Source organism: Erythrolamprus reginae, chromosome 2, assembly GCF_031021105.1.
Source record: "Erythrolamprus reginae isolate rEryReg1 chromosome 2, rEryReg1.hap1, whole genome shotgun sequence".
Lineage (NCBI taxonomy): Eukaryota > Metazoa > Chordata > Lepidosauria > Squamata > Dipsadidae > Erythrolamprus > Erythrolamprus reginae.
The window spans coordinates 25774729-25799981 of record NC_091951.1 but is presented as its reverse complement, the minus strand read 5'-3'; the positions used below and the strand labels follow the sequence as shown (position 1 = coordinate 25799981).

The 25253-nt window shown below is 40.0% G+C and overlaps 1 protein-coding gene across 2 annotated transcripts in view; it reads right to left on the bottom strand.

Annotated features, from left to right (window-relative positions):
* The window catches only part of LOC139160051 (zinc finger protein 84-like), a 64571-nt gene that overhangs the window by 38891 nt on the left and 427 nt on the right, over positions 1-25253 (bottom strand). Inside the window, exons 1-2 of one of the 2 annotated variants that reach the window (XM_070737577.1) lie at positions 22858-22916; positions 15951-17582 (exon numbers count right to left, since the gene is read on the bottom strand). In XM_070737577.1, the coding sequence (XP_070593678.1) occupies positions 15951-17367 (1417 nt within the window). In that variant the 5' untranslated portion in view covers positions 17368-17582; positions 22858-22916. Of the gene's footprint in view, positions 1-15439; positions 17583-22857; positions 22917-25253 lie in introns of those variants that run through there. The other variant, XM_070737576.1, reaches the window with a different exon arrangement.

Here is a 25253-nt window from a genome sequence, read left to right as displayed (position 1 = left end):
ATAAATTACCAGTTTGTTTGGAGACGAGTGCTCTTTGCTATACCAAAAGAGGGCTTAGTTTAAGTGAATTTTCATTATAAAGAACATTGTTTTGAATTTTCAAATGTGTGTTTGTCTGAAATTTGTACCTGTGAATTTTTGGGAGGATTCTACCAGAGAGCCCGACAGAACAATTACCAAATACCAAGCTTCCTGGGGGACACCTTTACTCAATGTCGGAACCCGAATTGGCCATGTTAAAAGATTTTTGAGATAAAAACCTGGCCAGGGATTTCATCCATCCCTCCTCAATGCCTTTGTCCAGCCCAGTGCTATTTGGAAAAAACAAAAAAACAAAAAACAGAGATCTACGCCTATACTGTGAATATCGCAATTTGAATATGATTAGGGTGTGCAACTGGTACCCTTTGCCTTTGATCCCTGAACCTTTGGAGTGTCTTCGATCAGCAGCCATCTTCACCAATATCAATATCTGCGAGGCGCTTACAACCTGGTACGGATCTGGGAGGGGGACGAGTGGAAGACCGTGTTTGGGACCCGGTATGGCCATTTCGAGTATACGGTCATGCCCTTTGGACTTACCAATGCTCCAGCCTTGTTCCAACACTTCATGAACGACATTTTCCAAGATTTATCGGACCGATTAGTGGTGGTTTATCATGATGACATTTTGATTTATTCCTCCTCATGAGAAAGTCACCTTCGGCAATTTACATCACAAATCATAACATCAAACTGAAACAACAAACTGTAAACATCGATCGACACAAACTCCAACTTTACAAAGAAAATAAACCCCTAAATGAATTATATATATTGGCACTAAAAACTACATTCAAAACATATCAATAAAGCCTTAGGGTAAAACACACCAACTACGAGCTCAAACTACAGGCCGCAAATCATGAAAGACCCAGCTTTAACGCTGGTTTTCGCTCATCTAACCCCCCCTCCTTCTTCTCCCTATCCTCCTTCCTTCTATATCTACTTCCATCCCTTCACAACCCCCTTCTCCCACTCCCCAATTACTACATAAGTAGAGTGTAAAAAATGTACAATATGCATATCTCTTTTGTCTTTCTGTATCTGGTTTTTATTGTATATATTTAATAAATTTATTTTCCAAAAAAAAAAAAAAGAGAGAAAGTCACCTTCGGCATCTACGACAAGTCCTGTAATGCCTGAGAGAACACCACCTTTACGTCAAGCTGGAGAAATTTCAATTTTACCAGACCACCATTGAATTCCTGGGACATATTATTTCTTCCCAAGGCATCGCCATAGACCTCAAGAAACTCGAGACCTTGCGAACGTGGCAACCCCCATGTTGAGCGAAAGATGTTCAAAGATTTTTGGGATTTGTGAACTATTACCAACATTCATCCCGAATTTTGCCATCTTGACTGTGCCCTTCACCCGGCTCCTGACTAAGGGAGCTAAGTTCCAATGGGGCGATGCTGAGGAACAAGCGTTCCTGACCCTGAAAAAAGCTTTCATGCAGGAACCTATTCTCAAGTACCAAGACCATTGTCATCCCTTTGCGCTAGGGGCTGATGCCTCAGATGTCAGGGTGGTGGCCGTGCTCCTTCAGATATACCACAATATTATTATTTATTATTATTATTTATTGCATTTGTATGCCGCCCCTCTCTGCAGACTCGGGGCGGCTAACAACAGTGATAAAACAACATGAACAATCCAATTAATAAAAACAACTAAAAACCCCTTATTATAAAAAACCAAACATACACACAAACATACCATGCATAACTTGTAATAGCCTAGGGGGGAAGGATAACTTAACTCCCCCATGCCTGGCGACAAAGGTGGGTCTTAAGTAATTTGCGAAAGACAAGGAGGGTGCCGGCCATTCTAATCTCTGGGGGGAGTTGGTTCCAGAGGGCTGGGGCCGCCACAGAGAAGGCTCTTCCCCTGGGGCCGCTGGGACTCATGCGGTAGAAGGCGGCTCTGGATGTATTCTGGCCCAATGCCATGTACGGCTTTAAAGGTCATTACCAACACTTTGAATTGTGACCGGAAACCGATCAGCAGCCAGTGCAGGCCGCGGAGTGTTGCAGAAACGTGGGCGAATCTAGGAAGCCCCACAATGGCTCTCGCGGCCGCATTCTGCACAATCTGAAGTTTCCGAACACTTTTCAAAGGTAGCCCATGTAGAGAGTGTTGCAGTAATCGAACCTCGAGGTGATGAGGGCATGAGTGACTGTGAGCAGTGACTCCCTGTCCAAATAGGGCCGCAACTGGTGCACCAGGCGAACCTGGGCAAACGCCCCCCTCGCCACAGCCGAAAGATGATGTTCCAATGTCAGCTGTGGATCAAGGAATAGTGGTCCCTTGCTCCCGTGCGCTTATTATTCCAGAAAACTAAACGCATCTGAGCGCCACCACACTATTTGGGAAAAAGAACTCTTGGCCATGAAGACTGCACTTGAGACCTGGAGACACCACCTGGAAGGAACTCTCCACCAAGTAAAAGTAAGAACTGACCACAAAAACATAGAATTCCTCCAAACAGCTAGAAAATTGAATCAAAGACAGATCCGGCGGTCTTCTTTCTGCTCCAAATTCAACTTCAGAATCACCTACATCCCAAAGTGAAACAACAAACAAGCAGATGCCTTGTCTCGCAAACCTGAGTACAGTGTTCCCTCGATTTTTGCGGGGGTTGTGTTCTGAGACCGCCCGCGAAAGTCGAATTTCCGCAAAGTAGAGATGCGGAAGTAAATACACTATTTTTGGCTATGAACAGTATCACAAGCCTTCCCTTAACACTTTAAACCCCTAAACTGCAATTTCCCATTCCCTTAGCAACCATTTAGATTATTACTCACCATGTTTATTTATTAAAGTTTATTAAAAAAAATATTTATTAAAGGCGGACGAAAGTTTGGCAATGACATATAACGTCATCGGGCGGGGAAAATTGTGGTATAGGGAAAAAACTCGCAAAGTATTTTTTAATTAATATTTTTGAAAAACCGTGATATAGACTTTTTGCGAAGTTCGAACCCGCGAAAATCGAGGGAACACTGTACACCCAAAGCAAAGAACCGTTGCCGCTTCGTACCAGTCTGCCTCTTGAGTTGATTGCAGCCATGGTGGGATACAGTAGCTCTCAGAGGACAGATTAGGGAAGCAAAGATTACTTCATGGAGTAAAGAAAGTGAGACCTTGGCCCTGATTCACCATGGATATTTTCCAAGGACCTGCTACATTACCGAGACCTGTTATATGTTCCTGCGGGGCCACTTCGGGCCCTTATCCTGAACCAGTGCCATGATAACCCTGCAGCTGGCCATTTTGGCCTTTTCAAGACACTACACCTCGTCTCTTGGACTTTCTGAGGGTCTAGACTTCGCCGTGATGTCCACTCCTATGTAAATTCTTGTGCCAGTTGTCATCAAGCCAAGACAGCCACAGGAGCCCTCCCCCAACAGTCTTTGCCTATACCAGTGTTTCCCAACCTTGGCAACTTGAAGACATCTAGACTTCAACTCCCAGAATTCCCCAGCCAGCATTTGCTGGCTGGGGAATTCTGGGAGTTGAAGTCCAAATAGCTTCAAGTTGCCAAGGTTGGGAAACACTGGCCTATACCAAAGAGACCTTGGCTGGGGGGGCACCTCCAAAAATTTCCTGATACAATTAGCTGTCTCCACAGGATTCACAGCCATATTCGTGGTGGTGGACATGTGAACCAAGGGGGTGTATTTTATTCCCCGATGGCTAAAGTCGTTGCTCAACTATTCATCCAGCACATCTTCCGGCTACATGGTCTACCTGACAGAATAGTATCTGACTGAGGACCTCAATTCGCTGCTACGTTCTGGAGAGAACTCATCTCAGCGCTCCAGGTCCAAGTTTCCCTGGCATCCACGCATCACCCAGAGACTGACAGGGGATACAGAAAAAGTCATTGGCATCTTAGAGCAGTACCTGCACTGTTTTGTCCATGACGAACAGAAAGATTGGGCATTATTCCTCTCCATAGCCGAGTCCACATTTAATAACTCTCAGCATATTTAGTAGTAGTAGTAGTAGTAGTAGTAGTAGTAATAATAATAATAATAATAATAATAATTTATTGGATTTGTATGCCGCCCCTCTCCGCAGACTCGGGGCGGCTAACAATAATAAAAGCAACATGTACAATCCAATAATAAAAAACAACTAAAAACCCCTATTTATAATACACATAAACATACCATGCATAACTTGTAATGGCCTAGGGGGAAGAGCTATCTCAACTCCCCCATGCCTGGTGGTATAAATGAATCCTGAGTAGTTTACAAAAGACAGGGAGGGTGGGGGCAGTTCTAATCTCCGGGGGGAGTTGGTTCCAGAGGGCCCGGGGCTGCCACAGAGAAGGCTCTTCCCCTGGGGCCCGCCAAACGACATTGTTTGGTCGACGGGACCCAGAGAAGGCCAACTCTGTGGGACCTTATCAGTCGCTGGGATTCGTGCGGTAGCAGGCGGTTCCGGAGGTAATCTGGTGCATTGCCATGTAGGCCTTTAAAGGTCATGACCAACACTTTGAATTGTGACCGGAAACTGATCGGCAGCCAATGCAAGCTGAAGAAACGTGGGCGAATCTTGGAAGCCCCACGATGGCTCTCACGGCTGCGTTCTGCACGATCTGAAGTTTCCGAACACTTTTCAGAGGTAGCCCCATGTAGAGAGCGTTGCAGTAATCGAACCTCGAGGTGATGAGGGCATGAGTGACTGTGAGCAATGACTCCCTGTCCAAATAGGGCCGCAACTGGTGCACCAGGCTAACGCCACATAAACCATGCCGTTCTTTGCCAATTTCGGCTACCATCCCAGATTTTTCCCACTCACTCTTTTTAGTTCCTGTTGCTGAGGATTTTCTGTCCAAGCTACAGTCCATCCACAAGATGGTCATGCATTCACTGATTAAAGCCAAAGAAGACTACAACAGTTTTGCAGACCGTTTACACAAGGACATCCCACCATTTAATTAGGAAATAATTAAATACAGTGGCACCTCTACTTAAGAACGCCTGTACTTAAGAACTTTTCTAGATAAGAACCGGGTGTTCAAGATTTTTTTTGCCTCTACTTAAGAACCATTTTCTACTTAAGAACCTGAACCCGGAAAAATTTCCCAGGAAATTTGAGAGCGGCACAAAGGCCTGGCCAGTTTCCTGCCATTCCCCCTTTAATCTTTTAATGGAGACCTCACCTACAAAAAGATATTGACAAAATTGAACGGGTCCAAAGATGGGCTACAAGAATGGTGGAAGGTCTTAAGCATAAAACGTATCAGGAAAGACTTAATGAACTCAATCTGTACAGTCTGGAGGACAGAAGGGAAAGGGGGGACATGATCGAAACATTTAAATATGTTAGAGGGTTAAATAAGGTTCAGGAGGGAAGTGTTTTTAATAGGAAAGTGAACACAAGGACAAGGGGACACAGTCTGAAGTTAGCTGGGGGAAAGATCAAAAGCAACATGAGAAAATATTATTTTACTGAAAGAGTAGTAGGTCCTTGGAACAAATTTCCAACAGTTTGGCTTTTGACCAAGTATCTATCCTCAGAGAAACCCAGCCACAAGCTCGACCTGTTTCTTGGGATCTTTCCCTGTCGAAAAGGTCATCAATCCAGTGACTTATCGCCTGACTTTGCCCAGCTCTCTTCGTGTACATCCTGTGGCTGCCATATCATGTTAGGATAGGATTTAATATCTGGACTTCTAACATAAATGTCTCATACGCTTTTATTCCATTAGCCAGGAACAGGACTGCGCGTAGGTCGCAAAGTGAGTCTGCATTTCTGGTGAATTCTGCTTGGAAGTGACTGGCCATAAAGCGGTTCAAGGCAGCTCTCCTCGAATAACAAGAATGTGTCAGCAGGATGAGAATTGTGTGATAAAAGGATGCATGTTTACATTTCCTCGGGTAAACAAGACGAAAACAGCAATAAAAGACCTTGTTTTGTGGAAAACAGGAGATAACCATATTCACAACAAAGATCCCAGGAAATTGGCCATAAGAAACATTTGGGTTTGGCGGTGATCGCGGCGGGACATCCTTGGCAGGGCTCTGCCAAGCGATCCCTTCTACCCCCTTCGAAGGTCGCATTTGCGATCGGATCGGGCTCGGATGGCCCGATCCCAGAACAGGGGGCTCCCCTCTGCCCGAGGAGCCATCGCTGAGACTCCAGAGGCAGCGGTTCGCCCCGCAGCTTCGAAGACGGGAGAACCGATCCTCTTCGCCTGAGAGGACCGGCCAGCGCTTTCTCCCCTCTCACCCTCACCCAGCGGGAAGCTGAGAAAAAGCTCTAAATTGAAAGTTCTACATTTAACTAACTGAAAAAGAATACATCTGTTAAAGGACTCAAGGTAAAAAATTTCCTCTTTGTTTCAAGACCAAAATCTGAAGATTTGATCGTTCGCAAGCCTCAAGGGAAAGCTTTCTTTAACGAGGCGAAAGTGAAAGTTTTTTTTTTCTGAGTCTCATCCGCAAATAACAGCCGAGACTAAACTCTCTCATTTTCACTGTTTCCATTTTGTATTTGAATTTTGGAATCTATAAAACATTTTTTTTACCCTATGCTTTAATAAAGGATCTTGAACTGGAAATGACTATTTAGAAGATTTCAATGTTTAAAAGAAATTAGTAAAGATCATTAAAATTTCTTTTTTATAGTCTGTCAAAACATTGTGTTCCGGGCTGATATCTTAACAGCGGAGGAATATAACTTTGTTGCCTTATTTTTTCTCATCCTGTTGTCTTTGCAACATAATAACATTATATAACAACTTGAAAATAAATGGGAAATAGAAGGAACTGATACCTTTCCTTTGGAATATTTACCTTCGGATTAATCTACTTGGATTACTTGCTGATTGCCTTTGAACTACTTTGGATTACTTGCTGATTGCTTTTTTTCCTTGGGATTATTTTTTCTTCTGAGAACCTTTTCACATCTGCCTGATCATATGAACTTCTGACTTCTAACCTGACTCCATCTTGGGATCTATTTTTTTTTGCCTTTGTCTAGAATTTGGAAAAGAACATAGACTCCATTTTAACTACAAGAAAATTATTAATTTGACTTTTTTTTCTTTTCGTGAGACCTGCAATTGGGATTAAGTACAATTGTATTTTCTGACATTGGGATTCACACTCTTTATTCATCTAATATAATTTCCTGATTTATAAGAAGAACATAACTATCCATATTGTGTTTTCTTTTTGATTAATTAACTCTTTTTTTGTTCTCCTTCTGACTTTCCTTCTTTTTATTCCTATTATTCCTATTTTTAAAAGAAGTTTGAATTGAAGACTATGCATTGTTAGCAAACCTTGGTTTCCTGCTCTATTCTAATTATTTGAATTGAAATACTCCCCATTTCTTTTTTCTCTCTCCCTTTTTCTCCCTCTTCTTGCTGCCTTATTAAGTCTTCTTTCTCTTCCTTTTTTTTTTTTCTGTACTTTTTCAAAGTCTCCCTTTTTAAAATAGTTATTACTCTTTTTTTCCTGTCATTTATTTTGTCTTTTTATTAGACCATTTATTTTTAACCTTTATTGGTTTTCTATTCCTAAAAGTTTTATATTTGTTTCCTGAGTTATTATATCTTTAAATTTTTAAATTTTTAAAATAATTAATAACAATATATATTGGATTTTGAATTTTGAATTTTCTTGATAATTGAATAGTTATAATTTAAGCGTAACCGCTAATAAAACAGATTGAATAGATTTGGAATTTATAGAAATTTTCTCCTTTTCACTATATATAAATTTAGATTGATTTAAATTAATTCAAATTCTAAACAGTGGATCCAAAATTGATAATGTCAACTTCTTCAACCGTTGTTAAAACAGTCAAAAAACAACCTACTGCAACAATCTCTTCTCCACAAGTGTCCCCACGTCCTTCCCCGACCCACCAGGCCTCAGCTATGTCTTCCAAGGATAAAGAAAAAGACAAAACAACGCAGCCCAACTTTGCAACATTACAAGAAACTTTAAACAATATGCAGGACTCTATCTTTAAATCTCTAGAGAATGCCACCCAACAAAGAGAGGCTATAAAAGAGGATGCAACACAACAAAGGGAAGCTATAAAAGCAGACTTGGCAGAATTTAAAAAGGAGATGGCCCAACTGAAAGCTGATATGGGCGAGGTGAAAGACCAGATAAAGGTGATCCAACAAGCTCTACAAGAAAGTGATGATCGAGTGAAAAAGGTTGAAGAGAAATCCGACAAAAACGCAAAAAGAATTGATTATCTCGAAGGGAGAGCTGATGCAAGACACAGAAGACATGATGAATCAATTATTCAGCTGGAGATGCAACGTGCTTCGTATGGACTACGATTTCAGAACATGAAAGAGGAAAAAGATGAAGATTTAAAAATGACTATGGCGGAAACGATTGGAGGAATACTCCAGGAGGATCCTGCTGCGCTAGTGAAAGAAATCGATGAAGTTTACAGGACTTCGAATAGTTACATCCGTCGCCACAATCTTCCAAGAGAGATTCATATCAAATTCACCAGGAAAACTTTGCGAGATGACATACTCCATTGGGCAAGAAACTCCAAACTCCAACATCAAGGAGTGGAAATAAAAATATTAAAACAAGTTCCAAGAAGTGTCAGAGAGAGCAGAAGAGATTATCAGTTTCTTACCAGAATTTTGATCAAAGAAAATATAACCTATCGTTGGTTAATTCCACAAGGTCTCTCTCTGACATGGCGTTCCACAAGATACAAGCTGGAAAATGTAGAACAAGCTAGGTATTTCTTTGAAAATAGTGGCATCAGCCACATGGACTTTTCAGATAAACAACAAGAGGCTCAACAACAACCAGCACAACACCAACCAGGGGAGATACTAGCAATCCAACAAGAGGAACTATTGGGGGCCACAGCTCAAGTAATAGAGCAGGACCAAGGTGCTATAAGAAGAGTTCAGCCTCAGCGAGAAACCAAAAAACCCACTAAATGACAACAACTAAAGATCTAAAGATCTTTTCGGTAAACGTTAACGGACTTAATGAACCAAGGAAAAGGAAACAAATCTTTTCTAAAATCAGAAATCAAAATGCTCAAATTGCAATATTACAAGAAGTACATATCAAAAAAGATAACCAAAAATTATTGTTGAATCCCAAAATTGGAAAAATGTATGCTGCATTAGCAGATCAAAAAAAAAGAGGTGTGGTGATGTACGTAGAGAATTCTATAAATTCCAAACAGATATATAAGGATAATGATGGTAGAATATTGATTGTACAAGTTGATATTGAACCTAGACCTATAGTGGTTGTTTCTATTTATGCTCCCAATGAAGACCAATTGACATTTTATAAAAATCTACATCAAATAATAATAGATTTAGCTATTGAGAATGTATTAATAATAGGTGATTTTAATGCTATTGTGAATAGGCAATTAGACCATTCAGGGGGTGGGAGTCATAATAAAAGGAAAAAAACAAAAAGAAATCTACTACCTAGTACTTTTCAAAAAATGAAAACAGAATTATTGCTAAATGACATATGGAGGGAAAGACACCCCCATAAAAGACAATTTACGTTTTATTCTAATCCCCACAAAATCTGGACAAGAATAGACATGGTATGGACATCAAAAATGGTCGCAGAAGAAATAAGGGAAGTAGAGATAGATGTTAATACATGGGCTGACCACAACCCAATAGTGGTTTATATAAGAAGGAACAACAAACAGAATATTTGGCGGATGAATAGAAATATACTAAATGATAAGAAATATAAAGATTGGATTGTAAAGGAATTAAAAATATTTCTTGAAATTAATAAAACCCCAGACACCACTCCACAGAATATATGGGATACACTCAAAGCTTATATAAGAGGGTTAACAATATCTTATACAGCAAAATACAATAAGGAAAATAAATTAAAGTACGTACAACTAATAAATGAATTAAAACAATTGGAATTTGCATCGCAGCAACACACCAAGAACAGAGACTTTAAAACAGAAATAAATGTAATTAAACATAAAATTAGAATTATAGAACAAAATCAAATAACTGAAAAAATTAAAAGAGCAAAACAACATTATTTTGAACATGCAAATAAACCAGGCAGATGGTTAGCATATAAACTTAGAAAGCAGAGTCAATCCAAATTGATAAAAAAATTAGAAGACAAAGATGGTACAATAAAATATGATACAGAAGGAAAGGCGGACATTGTTTATAATTTTTATAAAGATCTTTATGCCAAAGACAATGTTAGTGAAGATGAGGTTTTTAATTACTTACAGGCCTCAAAATTACCACAAATAACAGAAGATCAACAGACTATGTTGGATGGTCCAATAACAATGGAAGAACTCCTAACTATAATTAAAAAACAGAAAAACAATAAGGCCACTGGTCCGGATGCTATACCGGCAGAATGGTATAAGATAGACAATGAAATAATAAGAAACTATATGTTAGAAATTTTTAATTTATGTAGACTTGAGGGTAAAATTCCGAAATCTTGGTCAGAATCGCTGACAACTTTAATACATAAATCCGGCACTGACCCACTAAAAATCAAAAATTATAGACCCATATCTTTATTAAATGTAGATTATAAAATATTTATTGCCATTTATGCAGATAGACTTAAAAGAATTATAAATGGAATAATACATCAAGACCAAAATGGATTTCTACCAGGGCGACAAATTAAAAATAACCTTAGAACAGTAATAAACACATTAGAATACTATGAACAACACCCAGATAAGATAGCATCCTTAATGTTCTTAGATGCTCAAAAGGCCTTTGACAACGTTAACTGGACATTTATAAAAATGCAATTAAATAAAATGAGATTTGGCTCAAAATTTGTTAATTTAATAGATACTATATACTCAAAACAAACGACTAAAATAATATTAAATAATAACCAATTACAAGCACTTGATATAAACAAGGGAGTTCGTCAAGGATGTCCTATATCACCATTGCTATTTATTATGACACTTGAAACTTTATTAATTAAAATAAGAGCGGATCCCGAAATAAAAGGTTTAACTATAGGAGACGAAACCTACAAACTTCAAGCTTTTGCAGATGACTTAACGTTTATAATTGAAGAACCGATAACAACTGTTCCTTCCTTATTGCAAACTATTGAACAATACGGAAAGGTAGCAGGTTTAAAGATAAATAAAAGCAAAACTTCTTTCTTAACCAAAAATATGAATAAAATACAAGAAACTAAATTAGAAAATATTTCTGGAATAAAAACTGTAAAGAAAGTAAAATATTTAGGAATAAATTTAACAGCGAAAACAATAACTTTAAAAAATGATAATTACACAAAATTATTATCAGAAATTAAAAAAGATTTAGAAACATGGAATAACCTGAAAATATCATTTTTAGGAAGAATTGCCACAATCAAGATGAATATTCTGCCTAAGGTTTTATTTCTCTTTCAGGTAATTCCAATAAACCCAGGGGGAACTTTCTTTAAAACTTTGACAAACTTAGTTAAAAAATTTATATGGCAAGGGAAAAAAGCAAGGATAAAAATAAACTGTTTGGAAGACATTAAAGAAAGAGGAGGATTTGGTCTTCCAAACTGGAAATTATATTATCAGGCCGCCGCCTTAACATGGATTAAAGATTGGATAACCTTAGAGAATAAAAGAATATTAAATTTAGAAGGACATGATCTTATGCTGGGTTGGCATGCATTTATATGGTATGACAAGGAAAAAAATCACTCATATTTTAAAAGACACACATTAAGGAAGTATTTACTAGAGGTTTGGAAGGACATAAAGAAAAATCACTTCTTAAATGTTCCAGAATGGATAGCCCCCCTAGAAGCAATAACACACCCAAAATCTATAAAAGACACGAAAATATTTTATAGATATAAAGAATTATTAAATGATCAGATGAAGCTAAAGCCTAGGAATAAACTACAAGAAGAAGGGATAATAATAGATTGGTGGCATTATGCCCAGATTCGATCCAGATACCAGAAGGATATAACTCTTTACACTTTTAATAAAAGTAAGAATTTGCTAAGTCATTTAATTATTAATAATTCAGTAAAAATGATAGGGAAAATATATAAATTTCTTATCGCTCACAAAAATATAGAATTGACTCTAAAAGACACCATGATAAGATGGTGCAGAAATATAGGTAAGGAAATAGATATAGATACTTGGGAAAAAGTCTGGATTAATAATTGGAAAATGACCAAGTCAGTTTCATTAAAAGAAAACCAAATTAAAATGTTTTATAGATGGCACCTTCCACCAAACAGGATAGCTAAAATGTTTCCTAAAACATCCCCACTATGTTGGAAATGCAAGAAAGATATAGGAACTTATTACCATCAATGGTGGACATGTAGCAAAGCTAAAACTTATTGGAAGATGATTGAGAAGATATTAAAAGAAATATTAAAATATGACATAGACAACACCCCGGAATTTTACTTATTAGGAATTACTAATCAGACTTATAAGAAGGAAACTCTTTACTTAATCATACACATATTAACTGCGGCTAGAATAATATATGCGCAAAACTGGAAGGGGGAGGAAATCCCCAAGAAAGAAGAAGTTATAGCTAAAATATTAGATTGCGCCGAAATGGATATGATGACAAGACGATTAAACGATCAAGAAGATACAAAATTTTATGAAACATGGAACAACATATATAAATGGTTAGATAAGAAAAAATAAGAGATAGATCTGTTTTTACTTAGGTAATAACAATATTAGATGTATTTGTTGATGATTTTGATATAGTAGTTTATTCACAAGCGATATATTAAAAATTTTGTTTTATGTATGTTTAGCAATTGAGATTTGTTTGAATGTTTGATTAGATGAATATATTACACATAAATAACATATTAAGCATTTTTACTTATACCGTACTAATATTGCATTTAAGATTTGAAAATTTTTTACTAGACTTTTTAACATTTAACAAATGTTTGATTATGTATTCTTTTTTTAATTTGAATGTATACTTTCAAAAGAAGCGGGGAAATACATCCCCATTTTATGTTTAATGTTTGTACGTCTGTATGTTTGTTTTATGAAAAATAATAAAAAAATTGAAAAAAAAAAAAGAAAAAGAAAAAAAAGAAACATTTGTTCAGTAGAAACTAGTTACGTGCCATATGTAGATAGGAAGGACTCGGAAGTTGTGTCATATCTTAGAGTTATGTTATTGGATGTTTGTATACCACTTGACATATACGTATAACCTTACCCAATTTGCATATTCCCCCCAATAAAAGGAAGTGCACGGCTCAAAACTGTGTCATTTCACCCGGAGAGAAATGTGTCCAGGTTTTCTTTCTAGGATTCAGTTTCGTGAGTGACCCCACGCGTCTGGGTTGCCCCTAGTCCCTCTGATGACCCTATTCCCCACAGGGACTTTGTGGCATCCGCAACATACCATGTTTCATCACTCCCTACCATAGTTCCCTCTAAGCTGAGCAATGAGCAATCGCTCACTTAAAAATCATCATCAACTCAGAGTTTTCCAAACCTGCCCAGAAGCCGAGAGGGAAAGAGTGAGAGGGAAGGAGAGAGAGAGGAAGAGAGGAAGAGAGAGAAACAGATAGAAAAAAGAGAGGAAGGAAAAGAGAAAGACAAAGAATGGGAGTAAGGAAGAGAGAAACAAAATCAAAATCTAGTTTGAAACTAGCTCAACTATTTAAGTGACATTTTGATATTGATAGAGTTGCCCTATTATGAGCTCACTGTTATAGACACACAGTACAGTATTTTATTTTGAAATTCTCTGAGGCAAAACAGGGTGGGATTTTTATTTATTTGTTTTATTTATTTATTTATTATTTCTGTGCCGCCCAGTCCCGAAGGGACTGCCGCTCAGACACTATACTTTTCCGCCCACCCCCAAAAACAATTAGAAGGAACACTGCTCCCTACTTGTTTCAGTAAGTCCAGACCCAGCTGTTCCTGCTGTTCGAGGCCCGTTGCCCAGACAATTCTTAATCTCTTCATAATCTTTTTAACATCAGTGGTGTATCGCAAGATGGGAAATAAGACAGAAACATTTTCCACAATCAGAACATTCAAAGGGTTTCTCTCCTGTGAGTCCTCCAGTGTTTCACCAGGCTGGAATTATGACTAAAACCTTTCCAACAATAAGAATATTCATAGAATTCTTTATTGGCCAAGTGTGATTGGACACACAAGGAATTTGTCTTGGTGCATATGCTCTAAGTGTACATAAAAGGAAAGATACATTTGTCAAGAATCATGAGGTACAACACTTAATGACTGTAGGGGTCAAATAAGCAACGAGGAAACAATCAATGTTAATAAAAATCTTAAGGATACAGGCAACAAGTTACAGTCATACAGTCATTAGTGGGAGGAAACGGCTGATTGGAATGATGAGAAAAATCTAGTAGTAATACTAGTGCAGACTTAGTAAATAGTTTGACAGTGTTCAGGGAATTATTTGTTTAGCAGAGTGATGGTGTTTGGGGGAAAAATATTCTTGTGTCTAGTTGTCTTGGTGTGCAGTGCTCTGTAGCAACGTTTTGAGGGTAGGAGTTGAAACAGTTTATATCCGGGATGAGAGGGATGCAACAATCCAACAATCAGGACATTCAAAGAGTTTCTCTCCTGTGTGAGTCCTCTGGTATACCATGAGATGGGCATTATGACTGAAACCTTTCCCACAATCAGGACATTGTATGAGTCCTCTGGTGTTGCACGACATTAGAATTATGACTAAAACCTTTCCCACAATCAGGACATTCAAAAGGTTTCTCTCCTGTATGAGACTCCTGGTGTCTCACCAGGCTGAACTTATGACTAAAACTTTTCCTACAGTCAGGATATTCAAAGGGTTTCTCTCGTGTATGAGTCCTCTGGTGAATCACCAGGCTGGAATTATAACTAAAACTTTTCCCACAGTCAGGACATTCAAATGATTTTCTCCTCTTGTGTTTCACCAGTCTGGAACTATCATTAAAACTTTTTCTACAGTCAGTGAGTAGAATGCTTGGTGACACAGCTAGAGGTATAACAAGCAGGAAGAGGGAGAATGTGATCCTGCTGTATAGAGCCCTGGTGAGACCACATTTGAAATACTGTGTTCAGTTCTGGAGACCTCACCTACAAAAAGATATTGATACAATTGAATGAGTCCAAAGACGGGCAGCAAAAATGCTGGAAGGTCTTAAGCATAAAACTTATCAGGAAGGACTAAATGAACTCAATCTGTATAGTCTGGAGGACAGAAGGGAAAGGGGGGACATGATTGAAACATTTAAATATGTTAAAGAGTTAAATAAGGTTCAGGAGTGAAGTGTTTTTAATAGAAAAGTGAACACAAGAACAAGGGGGGACAATCTGAGCTTAGTTGGGAGAAAGATCATAAACAATGTGAGAAAATATTATTTTACTGCAAGAGTAGTAGATGCTTGGTACAAACATCCAGCACACGTGATTGGTAAATCCACAGTAACTGAATTTAAACATGCCTGGGATAAATCCATACTATGATAAAATACAGGAAATAGTATAAGGGCAGATTAGATGGACCATGAGGTCTTTTTCTGCCATCAATGTTCTATTTTTCCATATTTCTAGGACTTTTAAAGTGTTTCTCTAGTGTGTCCTCTGGTGTTGCACCAGGTGGGAACTCTGACTAAAGCTTTTTCCGCAGTCAGGACATTCAAAGTGTTTCTCTACTGTGTGAGTCCTGTTGTGTTGCACCAGTCTGGAACTATCACTAAAACCTTTCACACATCAAGAACATTCAAAGGGTTTCTCTGCTGTGTGAGTCCTCTGGTGATTCAAAAGGCTAGAATTACGACAAAAACATTTCCCACAGTCAGGACATTCAAATGGTTTCTCTCCTGAGTGAGTCCTCTGGTGTTGCACCCGGTCGAAACTCTGACTAAAACCTTTCCCACAGTCAGAACATTCAAAGGGTTTCTCTCCTGTGTGAGTCCTCTGGTGTCTCACCAGGTGGAAATTCAGACTAAAACCTTTCCCACAATCAGGACATTCAAATGGTTTCTCTCCTGTGTGAGTCCTCTGGTGTCGCACCAGACTGGAATTATGGCTAAAACTTTTCCCACAGTTAGGACATTCAAAGGGTTTCTCTCCTGTGTGAGTCCTCTGGTGATTCAAAAGGCTAGAATTACGACTAAAACTTTTCCCACAGTCAGGACATTCCAAGGGTTTCTCACCTGTGTGAATCCTATGATGTTGCACCAGGTCGGAACTCTGACTAAAACCTTTACCACAGTCAGGACATTCAAACGGTTTCTCTCCTGTGTGATTCCTCTCACATTGCACCAGGCTGGAATAACGACTAAAACTTTTCCCACACTCAGAACATTCAAAGGGTTTCTCTCCTGTGTGAGTCCTCTTGTGTTTCACCAGGCTGGAACTATCACTAAAACATTTCCCACACTCAGGACATTTAAAGGGCTTTTCTCCTGTGTGAGTCCTCTTGTGTTTCACCAGGCTGGAACTCTCACTAAACGTTTTGCCACACTCAGGACATTTAAAGGGTTTCTCTCCTGTGTGCGTCCTCTGGTGTTTCACCAGGCTGGAACTCTGACAAAAGCTTTTCCCACACTCAGGACATTCAAAGGGTTTCTCTCCTGTGTGAGTCCTCTTGTGTTTTGACAGCTTGGAACTATCACTAAAACTTTTCCCACACTCAGGACATTTGAAGGGTTTCTCTCCAGTGTGAGTCCTTTTGTGTCTCACCAGGCTGGAACTATCACTAAAACTTTTCCCACACTCAGGACATTCAAAGGGTTTTTCTCCTGTGTGAGTCCTCTGGTGTTGCACCAGGCGGGAACTATTACTAAACCTTTTCCCACAGACAAGACATTCAAAGGATTTCTCTCCTGTGTGAGTCTTCTGGTGTCTCACTAGGGTGGTATTCTGACTAAAACTTTTCCCACAGTCAGGACATTCAAAGGGTTTCTCTCCTGTGTGAGTCCTCTGGTGTTGCACCAGGCTGGAATTATGACTAAAACCTTTCCCACAATCGGGACATTCAAAGGGTTTCTCTCCTGTGTGAGTCCTCTGGTGTCTTACCAAGCTGGAATTATGACTAAAACTTTTCCCACAGTCAGGACATTCAAAGGGTTTCTCTCCTGTGTGAGTCCTCTGGTGTTGCACCAGGCTGGAATGATCACTAAAACTTTTCCCACACTCAGGACATTCAAAGGGTTTCTCTCCTGTGTGAGTCCTCTTGTGTTGCGCCACCTTGGAACTATCACTAAAACCTTTCCCACACTCAGGACATTTGAAGGGTTTCTCCCTTGTGTTAATATTCTGGTGTTTCATGACTGAAATTGTGACGGGAAGTTTTATAGTCAGCACTTTCAAATGTTTTCTCTTCTTTGCGAGTCTTCCTTGCTTCACCAGACTGGAATTCTCTCTTTGAAACCTTTCTCACGGATATGATCTGAAAATTTGTAATGAAACATTTACACAATTTGCAGAGTCATGTTTTCTCCTTCATGTGTGTCTTCTGGTGTACCACCATGTTGCCATGATCACTAAAAGACAAAAATATGGACAAAGCCTTGTTTAGTGGTGTTTTCATTCAAGCCATTATCTTCTTTACAGGGGGAAGCTAGCATTACTGTCTGCTCTATTTGACTTTACTATTGACCTTTTCTCAACACTGACTTCCAGATATGAAAAAATGTATGTCAACAAACTGGTACACAGTACCGGTAGCAAAATTAGGCTTATAGTCGAGTATATATGGTACTGCGTACCTGTTTGTTCTGCCTGCAGCCCACCACTAGATGAGATACAGTGATGCCTCGTTTTACAAACGCCTCGTCATACAAACTTTTCGATACACAAACCCGGGGTTTAAGATTTTTTTGCCTATTCTTACACACTATTTTCACCTTACAAACCCACTGCCGCCACTGGAATGCTCCGCCTCCGGACTTGTGTTGCCAGCGAAGCACCCGTTTTTGCGCTGCTGGGATTCCCCTGAGGCTCCCCTCCATGGGAAACCCCACCTCTGGACTTCCGTGTTTTTGTGATGCTGCAGGGGAATCCCAGCAGGGAAATCCCAGCAGCGCAATAACGGGCGCTTCGCTGGCAACGGAAGTGCAGAGGTGGGATTTCCCAGTGAGGGGAGCCTCAGTGAAATCGCAGCATCGCAAAAACACAGAGGTCCGGAGGTGGAGTTTCAAGGACTTCGGAGTTTTTGCGATGCTGCGATTTCACCGATGCTCCCTTCGTTGGTAAACCCCACCACCGTATTTCCGTTGCCAGTGAAGCACTCATTTTTGCGATGTTGGGATTCCCCTGCAGCATTGCAAAAACACAGAAGTCCGGAGGTGGGGTTTCTCATGGAAGGGAGCCTCAGGGAAATCCCAGCAGCACAAAAACAGGCGCTTTGGTTGGCAAAAGAGGTGAATTTTGGGCTTGCACGCATTAATCGTTTTTCCATTGATTCCTATGGGAAACATTGTTTTGTCTTACAAACTTTTCACCTTAAGAACCTCGTCCCAGAACCAATTAAGTTTGTAAGACAAGGTATCACTGTACCCAGAAAATTAAGTAAATGATACCCAGACAATTAATTTTATGCAAGCAATCCATTGTACTAAAAACAAGGATGTACCTTGTTTATACAACTAAACATTATTTTTTTCATTTCATTTGGTTGTGATAAGAAAAGTTCAAATTAGTAATCCAATGCAATGGATCTTCTTGTGCATAATCAGCTTTGATTTGCCAAGTCTGCATTTCCCCACAATCCTTTGGAGATTTTCCAGCACTTATATTCTATGTGTGGTCACTCATTTATTTTTTAAAAATAATTTTTATTTTTTCACCAAACTTACCCAAACATTCATACATATACTATCTTATCGAGACATCCAGTTATATATTTCTATCCAAAATATCATAATATCATATCATATCCTTGGTTTTCTCCTTTCATACTTTTATCTCCAGTCTGCTTTCCTTCTATATTTCATACTACTCCCCTCCCTTTATCTCCCTCTCTTTCCTCTACCTTCTTTCTCCTTCTCTACCTCTTTCCTACTTCCCTCCTCACTCTCTCTCCCTTTCTACTTCCTCTTTCTCCCTCTTATCCCTCCCTGAGTACATCTAATCATAATCCATTTTATGGTTAGCAGACTAGCAATTCAGAAGCCTTAACTTCATTTCAACATCAGAGCTATTTCTTAAACTTATATCTTTCCCTTTACATATATTTATATTTTTAATATATTATTCCGGGTATATCTACTATTATTAATAATAATAATAATAGTTTATTAGATTTGTATGCTGCCCCTCTTTGAGGACTCGGAGCGGCTCACAACAAAATACAATGTCACAAATCTAATATATTAAAAAACACATAAAAACTCCATTATTAAAACCATACAATTCAGTCATAACATACACAAATCTACCATGGCCTAGGGGTAACTCAGTTACCCCAAGCCTGGCAACATAGGTGGGTTTTAAGTAGCTTACGAAAGGCTGGGTACATTTCGGAGAGAGGAAGTTCTCCCTCTGGGCCCAGCCAGGTTTCAGTCAAACATACCATGTCGGCCTCCTCCTCCAGGATAATATCCCGGATAAGGAGAGCTTTATTTACCACCGACCTGGTATTCAGCCCAGGGTCCAGATTACACTTGTTACCAGTACCCCAGTTTGAGCTCATGGGGCCGGAACAAGGGATCTCTTTCACGCAGCGATCCCTTCTTCCCCTAGAATGGCCTGCCCCACAAATCCCATCATATCTGCCTCTCCCCAGCAGAACTGGAATATTCCGGCCCTCGGCCTCCCCAGAGATAGACCCCCACCACCTCTCCTGCCTCTCCATCATCAGGTGTGCTAAATTTATCATTCATACTGTATTCATTTATCTCATGCATAACCTCCCACCCATTCCACTCATTGATTACTCTAATGCTGTCTCTTTCCTCCTATTTTTGTTGCCTGGGTCTACAACCTCTAATTTTCCACTTTCTTCGTAATTAAATGCTATAACTTAACTTCCAAAAATAGTAATTATCACGTATGCCTCTTGATTTTAGGTCGTAGTTCTCCCTCTCCCCAATTGGTATCTTTACTCGCCATCTTTTTAGTTCTATCATCTCTAGATGCCCGAAATGTTTATTTTCTTCTCCCCTTTCTTATTTATTTATTTGCATTTATTTGTACAGTAGAACCTCGACATACGAGCTGCTCTATATACGAGCATTTCGAGATGCGAGCTAGGAGGGGAGGGATATTTCTCTTCAACTTACGAGCCCAAATTCGGGATACGAGCTATCCCTTCCTCTGCTGGAGCCACTTTCGGGGGGAAAAGAAGATGCTGTTGGCCCCGTTGCCCCCATAGCCGCCGCTGAGAGCCGAGGCTGAGGGCGCGCGCACCAAAAAGGGCAGCTCCCACGCCGTGAGCCTCTTGCCTCGAGGGCCCTCGTAGTCGAAGTGGAAGCTGCCTGAGGGGGACTTCTCCAGAGGCGTGCTGGGCACAGAGAGCGAGAAGGCGCTGCTTTGGACCCTGCGGGGCGGCTGCAGCAGCGCGCGCGAAGTAAAGGCCGCCAAGTATTCGGCCGAAGGACCGCTAGTCATTTTGGTGCGCGCAAAGCGGCCCGAGCTCTCCGGCGCCGTCCCTTCTTCCCCGCCGGAGCGGCCAATCACGGCGGGGTCCAGGCTGCGGGTCTGGCGAAGCCCCCGCTTGGAGAAGCTCTTGGGGCAGAGCGGAGGACTCCCAGCAGCCGCTGGCGAGGAAGAGCACGAGAAGACGCTGTTGAGCAGGCTGTGCGCGGATATCCTGAGGCGAGCGGCGCTTGCCTTCGCGCCGCCTCCTCCTTTTATTCCTCAAGCTGCCGCCTCAAACGCTGGCGCTGGCCGGAGGACGCCGTTTGGATTTTACTCCAGCTGCCCCGCGAACCAGCGCCGAGGTCCACCCCCTCGGAGGCGCAGTGCTCCCTTGCTCGGCTGTGCTCAGCCCGTTGTCTTGCCGCGCGGCTCGCCTCTAGTTCATGGGCTGCATGACCCCACGCGCCCCTCCGGAGGAGCCCCATCCCGGGCGGAGCAGCCTGAGGGGTCCGGTGCGGCGCTGCCTCCTCCCACACCCCGCCCCCGCTTGGCAATCGGCCCGGCGGCGCTTTCGTGAGTCTCGGGTGGCGGCTCAAGCCCTTCCCCATGGGGCTTGCATGCATTAATCGCTTTTCCATTGTTTCCTATGGGAAACAATGTTTCGACATACGAGCTTTTCAACTTACGAGCCTCCTTCTGGCACCAATTAAACTTGTAAGTCGGGGTTCTACTGTATTTATTTGTATTTACAGTGGTACCTCAGTTTTTGATCGCTTCTCAGTTCGAACAAATCGGTATTCGACCAGGAAATTCAAGAAACTTTTGCCCTGAAATCTGAACAAATATTTGGAACTCGAACACTAGAGGGATCTGAAGACAGAAGCCGGCAAGGTACAGAGAGAGAGAGAGAGAGAGAGAGAGAGAGAGAGAGAGAGAGAGACAGGGACGAGAGCTACACAGAGAGAGGGGGGGGGGAGAGAGACAGGGACGAGCAAGAGAACTGAAGACGGAAGCTACAGAGAGAGAGAGACACACACACACACACACACACACACACACACGGGGACAGAAGCAGGCAAGCTAGAGGGAGAGACAACTGAGGAGAGGAATTGATTTTAAATTGTTTCGGTTCTCAACCAAATCGGTTCTCGACCACACTTCCAGAACTGTGGTTGAGAATCGAGGTACCACTGTATTTGTATTTTTTATTTTTTTATTTTTTTTACTTTTTATTTGTTTGTTTGTTTGTTTGTTTATTTATTGGATTTCTATGCCACCCTCTACGAAGACTCAGGGCGGCTCACAACATATAAAATGTACAATACACATTATAATCCAACTAATTAAAATCTAACCCTCCCCCCAAAAAAACGATTAAAAACAATCATTCCATTCCAACCAGATTCTCTCGACACATTCACTGGGCAGGGGGCAGAGTTCTAATGGCCCCAGTGCGTCTTCAGATTCTTACGGAAGGCAAGGAGGGTGCGGGCCGTACGAATCTCCCTTCCAACTTTCTAACTTTTAAAATTTTATTGTAACTCATTCTCTATATTTAAACAAAGACAATTCTTGGCATTACTATTCCATCCATTGGTTAATAACATTTTAAATTTCCCATAAAAAACCCCCAGCTTATAAATGCTATTCCTAAATGCCAATTGACCTACTATAGTCTCATTTATTTCCCTTCTTTTCTTTATTCTTTTTTCTTGTCAACATGTTAATATGGAGTATTTATTTCATATTTAATATAGAGAGCTATTGTTCTACATCTTGCAAAGTAAAACTTACTTATTAAAGCTCTTGTTGAAAATAAATACAATGTGATCATGCTGGAGATATACTTTATTATGTTTCCTTTTCACTTTTAATTTGGCCTTGAGAGCAACCCTCCTTATCGAACATGTTTGCCTTTTATTCTTATGAATTATCTTTTTTATTCCTATGACCATACTTAATTGGTTATGTACTGCACTAAGGGATAACTTGTTCAACATTATTTCTCTGTGTAAGCTCCTGTGTACTTCCATTGTTTACCAGATCCTGAAACAGTTGTGCACAGAGATCATTATGTTTACATGAATTGTGAAACTTATATTCAAGTTTCAAGTTTTATTGGATTTATATGCTGCCCCTCTCCGAAAACTCGGGGGGCTAACAACAACCATGAACAATATACAATAAAATCCAATATTCTGAATTTTTCCACATACTTCAAATGTGAAGTTATTGTACCTCCTTAAGATGCAAGTCAGCGGAATTTTCAGGAATTTTCTCCTTAGTTCTAAGATGCTTCTCTCCTTGTTTAGTTTCCACCCATTGCTTCTTGCCCGGCCTTCAGGTGCTTTGGAGAATAGGTTGACTCTTTCTTCTTTGTGGCAACCCCTGAGATATTGGAACACAGCTATCATGTCTCCCCTGGACTTTCTTTCAATTAAAATAGCCATGCTCAGTTCCTGCAACCAATCTTCATATGTTTTAGCTTCCATCTTTGTTGCTCTTCTCTGCACTTTTTCTAAAGTCTCAACATCCTTTTTGCATTGTGGTGATCAAAACTAAATGCATACTGCATTCCATACTGCATTTATACTTGGAATACCGCATAGTATCATAGTGAGATGCCACAGATTTCACTTCCAGGCTCAAAACAGTAGGAACCTCCCCCCCCCCCCTCCATCAAATATGGTTGGAAAATGATGGAAACTGTCACAAACTGTACTCGCTTTTGTAATAAATGTTGGGCTTAGTAAGACTTACTGATATTGCTTTTGGGCAGTAAAGATAGTTTCCTGACCAAAATTGTAGATAAGCTCTCTCAGACAGTTCTCTTAAAACAGAGCTCTTATAAAATTGAACATTAAGTAATATGCTAATTTACATTTCCAAACTTTGAACTGGAGGAATCAGCAAATGTATGATACTTTAGTGACTAGACCAATATTTAGCAAAATATTTAGTATATTCCACTGCTAGTTGACATTTATAGCCAAAGAAATATGCAAACAATTGTAGCCTTCTGTTAAAATGAAGCCTTCTATGAACATAATATACTGGTTGGGAGCAAATATATCTTTAAATCTGTTATTTCTACTCATAAATTAGTTTGGTTAACAAATAACATATAACAAGCTTAACATGGTTTCTTCCCTTGCATATCAGCTGATCTAAGTTTGCACCCGCAACCTCTGCAGGGAAGCCATTCTCAAAAAATCAACCTTAACTTGAAACAGGCATTTTCATTGTTCCCACTGGCAGAAAATTGCAGCCACCAGTTTAGCACCGTGCAGCACCAGTGGGCTTATATTTGGGCAGGAGAGGAACCTGCAGCAGCTGACAGGTTTCAGCCCGGTTGCTTCTCTGCTTCCAGACCGTGGAGAAAACCAAACAGCCCAACTTGCTCCCGGACTCTCCACCCACCTGCCCTTAACTCATTATTATTATTATTATTATTATTATTATTATTATTATTATTATTATTATTATTATTATGTCAATACAACTCAGCAAACGAGATCACTATCAGCTGATCTAAATTTGCCTATTTGTAGTCTTCTGTTCTTAAAATTGATCATGCTAATTCCAGTTGGAATCTTTGTATGCTAGTGATGTCAATAATTAGGCAACCAGAGTAAGAGAATAACATAGTGGGAAGGGACCTTATTCTGCCTCAGCACCGAGCCCCAAATAATTAACGACAAGTTGTGTTGAGTGACATATGTGAAAAAAATCAGGATCACTATCTGATGGATTTGTAACTAGCTGACAAACCACACTCAACCATTGGTCAAAGGAACTACATCTATATGGAGGGAAGTAAGCAGTGAAGTACCCCAAGGCTCTATGTTAGTCTCAGTATTCTTCAATATCTTCATAAACAATTTCAATGAATGAGTAGAAGGGGAACTCACTGTTTGTTTATTCATTTGGAATTATATTCCACCAAACTCCCAGAGGACAATGTGGAGGTAACACTAAGCTGGCAGGAATAGCCAACACCCCAAACGACAGACAAAGAAGAATCTTGATAGATTTGAACACTGGGCCCTATCCAACAAAATGAAATTCAGTGGAGAAAAAAAGAGGTTGTACATTTAGTCACAAAAAATCAAATGGCAAAGTACAGAATAGGCACAACCTGACTCAATAGAAGTAACTGTGAGATGGATCTTGAAGTCCTACCAGTGACTAATAATCTAAAAAAAGCCAACAGTGTGATGCAGTGGCCACAAAAACTAATGCAATCCTAGGCTGCCTTAATACAGGGCTAGAATGAAGATCATGTGAAGTGTTAGTATCAATTTATAATGTTTTGGTAAGATCACAGTTGGAGTATTGCCATATTTTTAAAAAGGTGTCGAGACACTATAAATAGTGCAGAGAAGAGCAGTAGGGGGCTGGAGGTTAAAACATATAAAGAAGGGTTGCAGGAATTGAGTATGTCTAGTCTAGTGAAAGGAAGGATTAGGGGTGACATCATAGCAGTGTTCCAATAGTTCAAGGGTCAAGAACGGGGTCAACATATTTTGCAATGCACCAGAAGGCAAGACAAGAAGCAGTGGATGGAAACTAATTCAGGAGAGAAGCAGCCTACAATCAAGGAGAATTTTCCTGACACTGAGAACAATTAATCA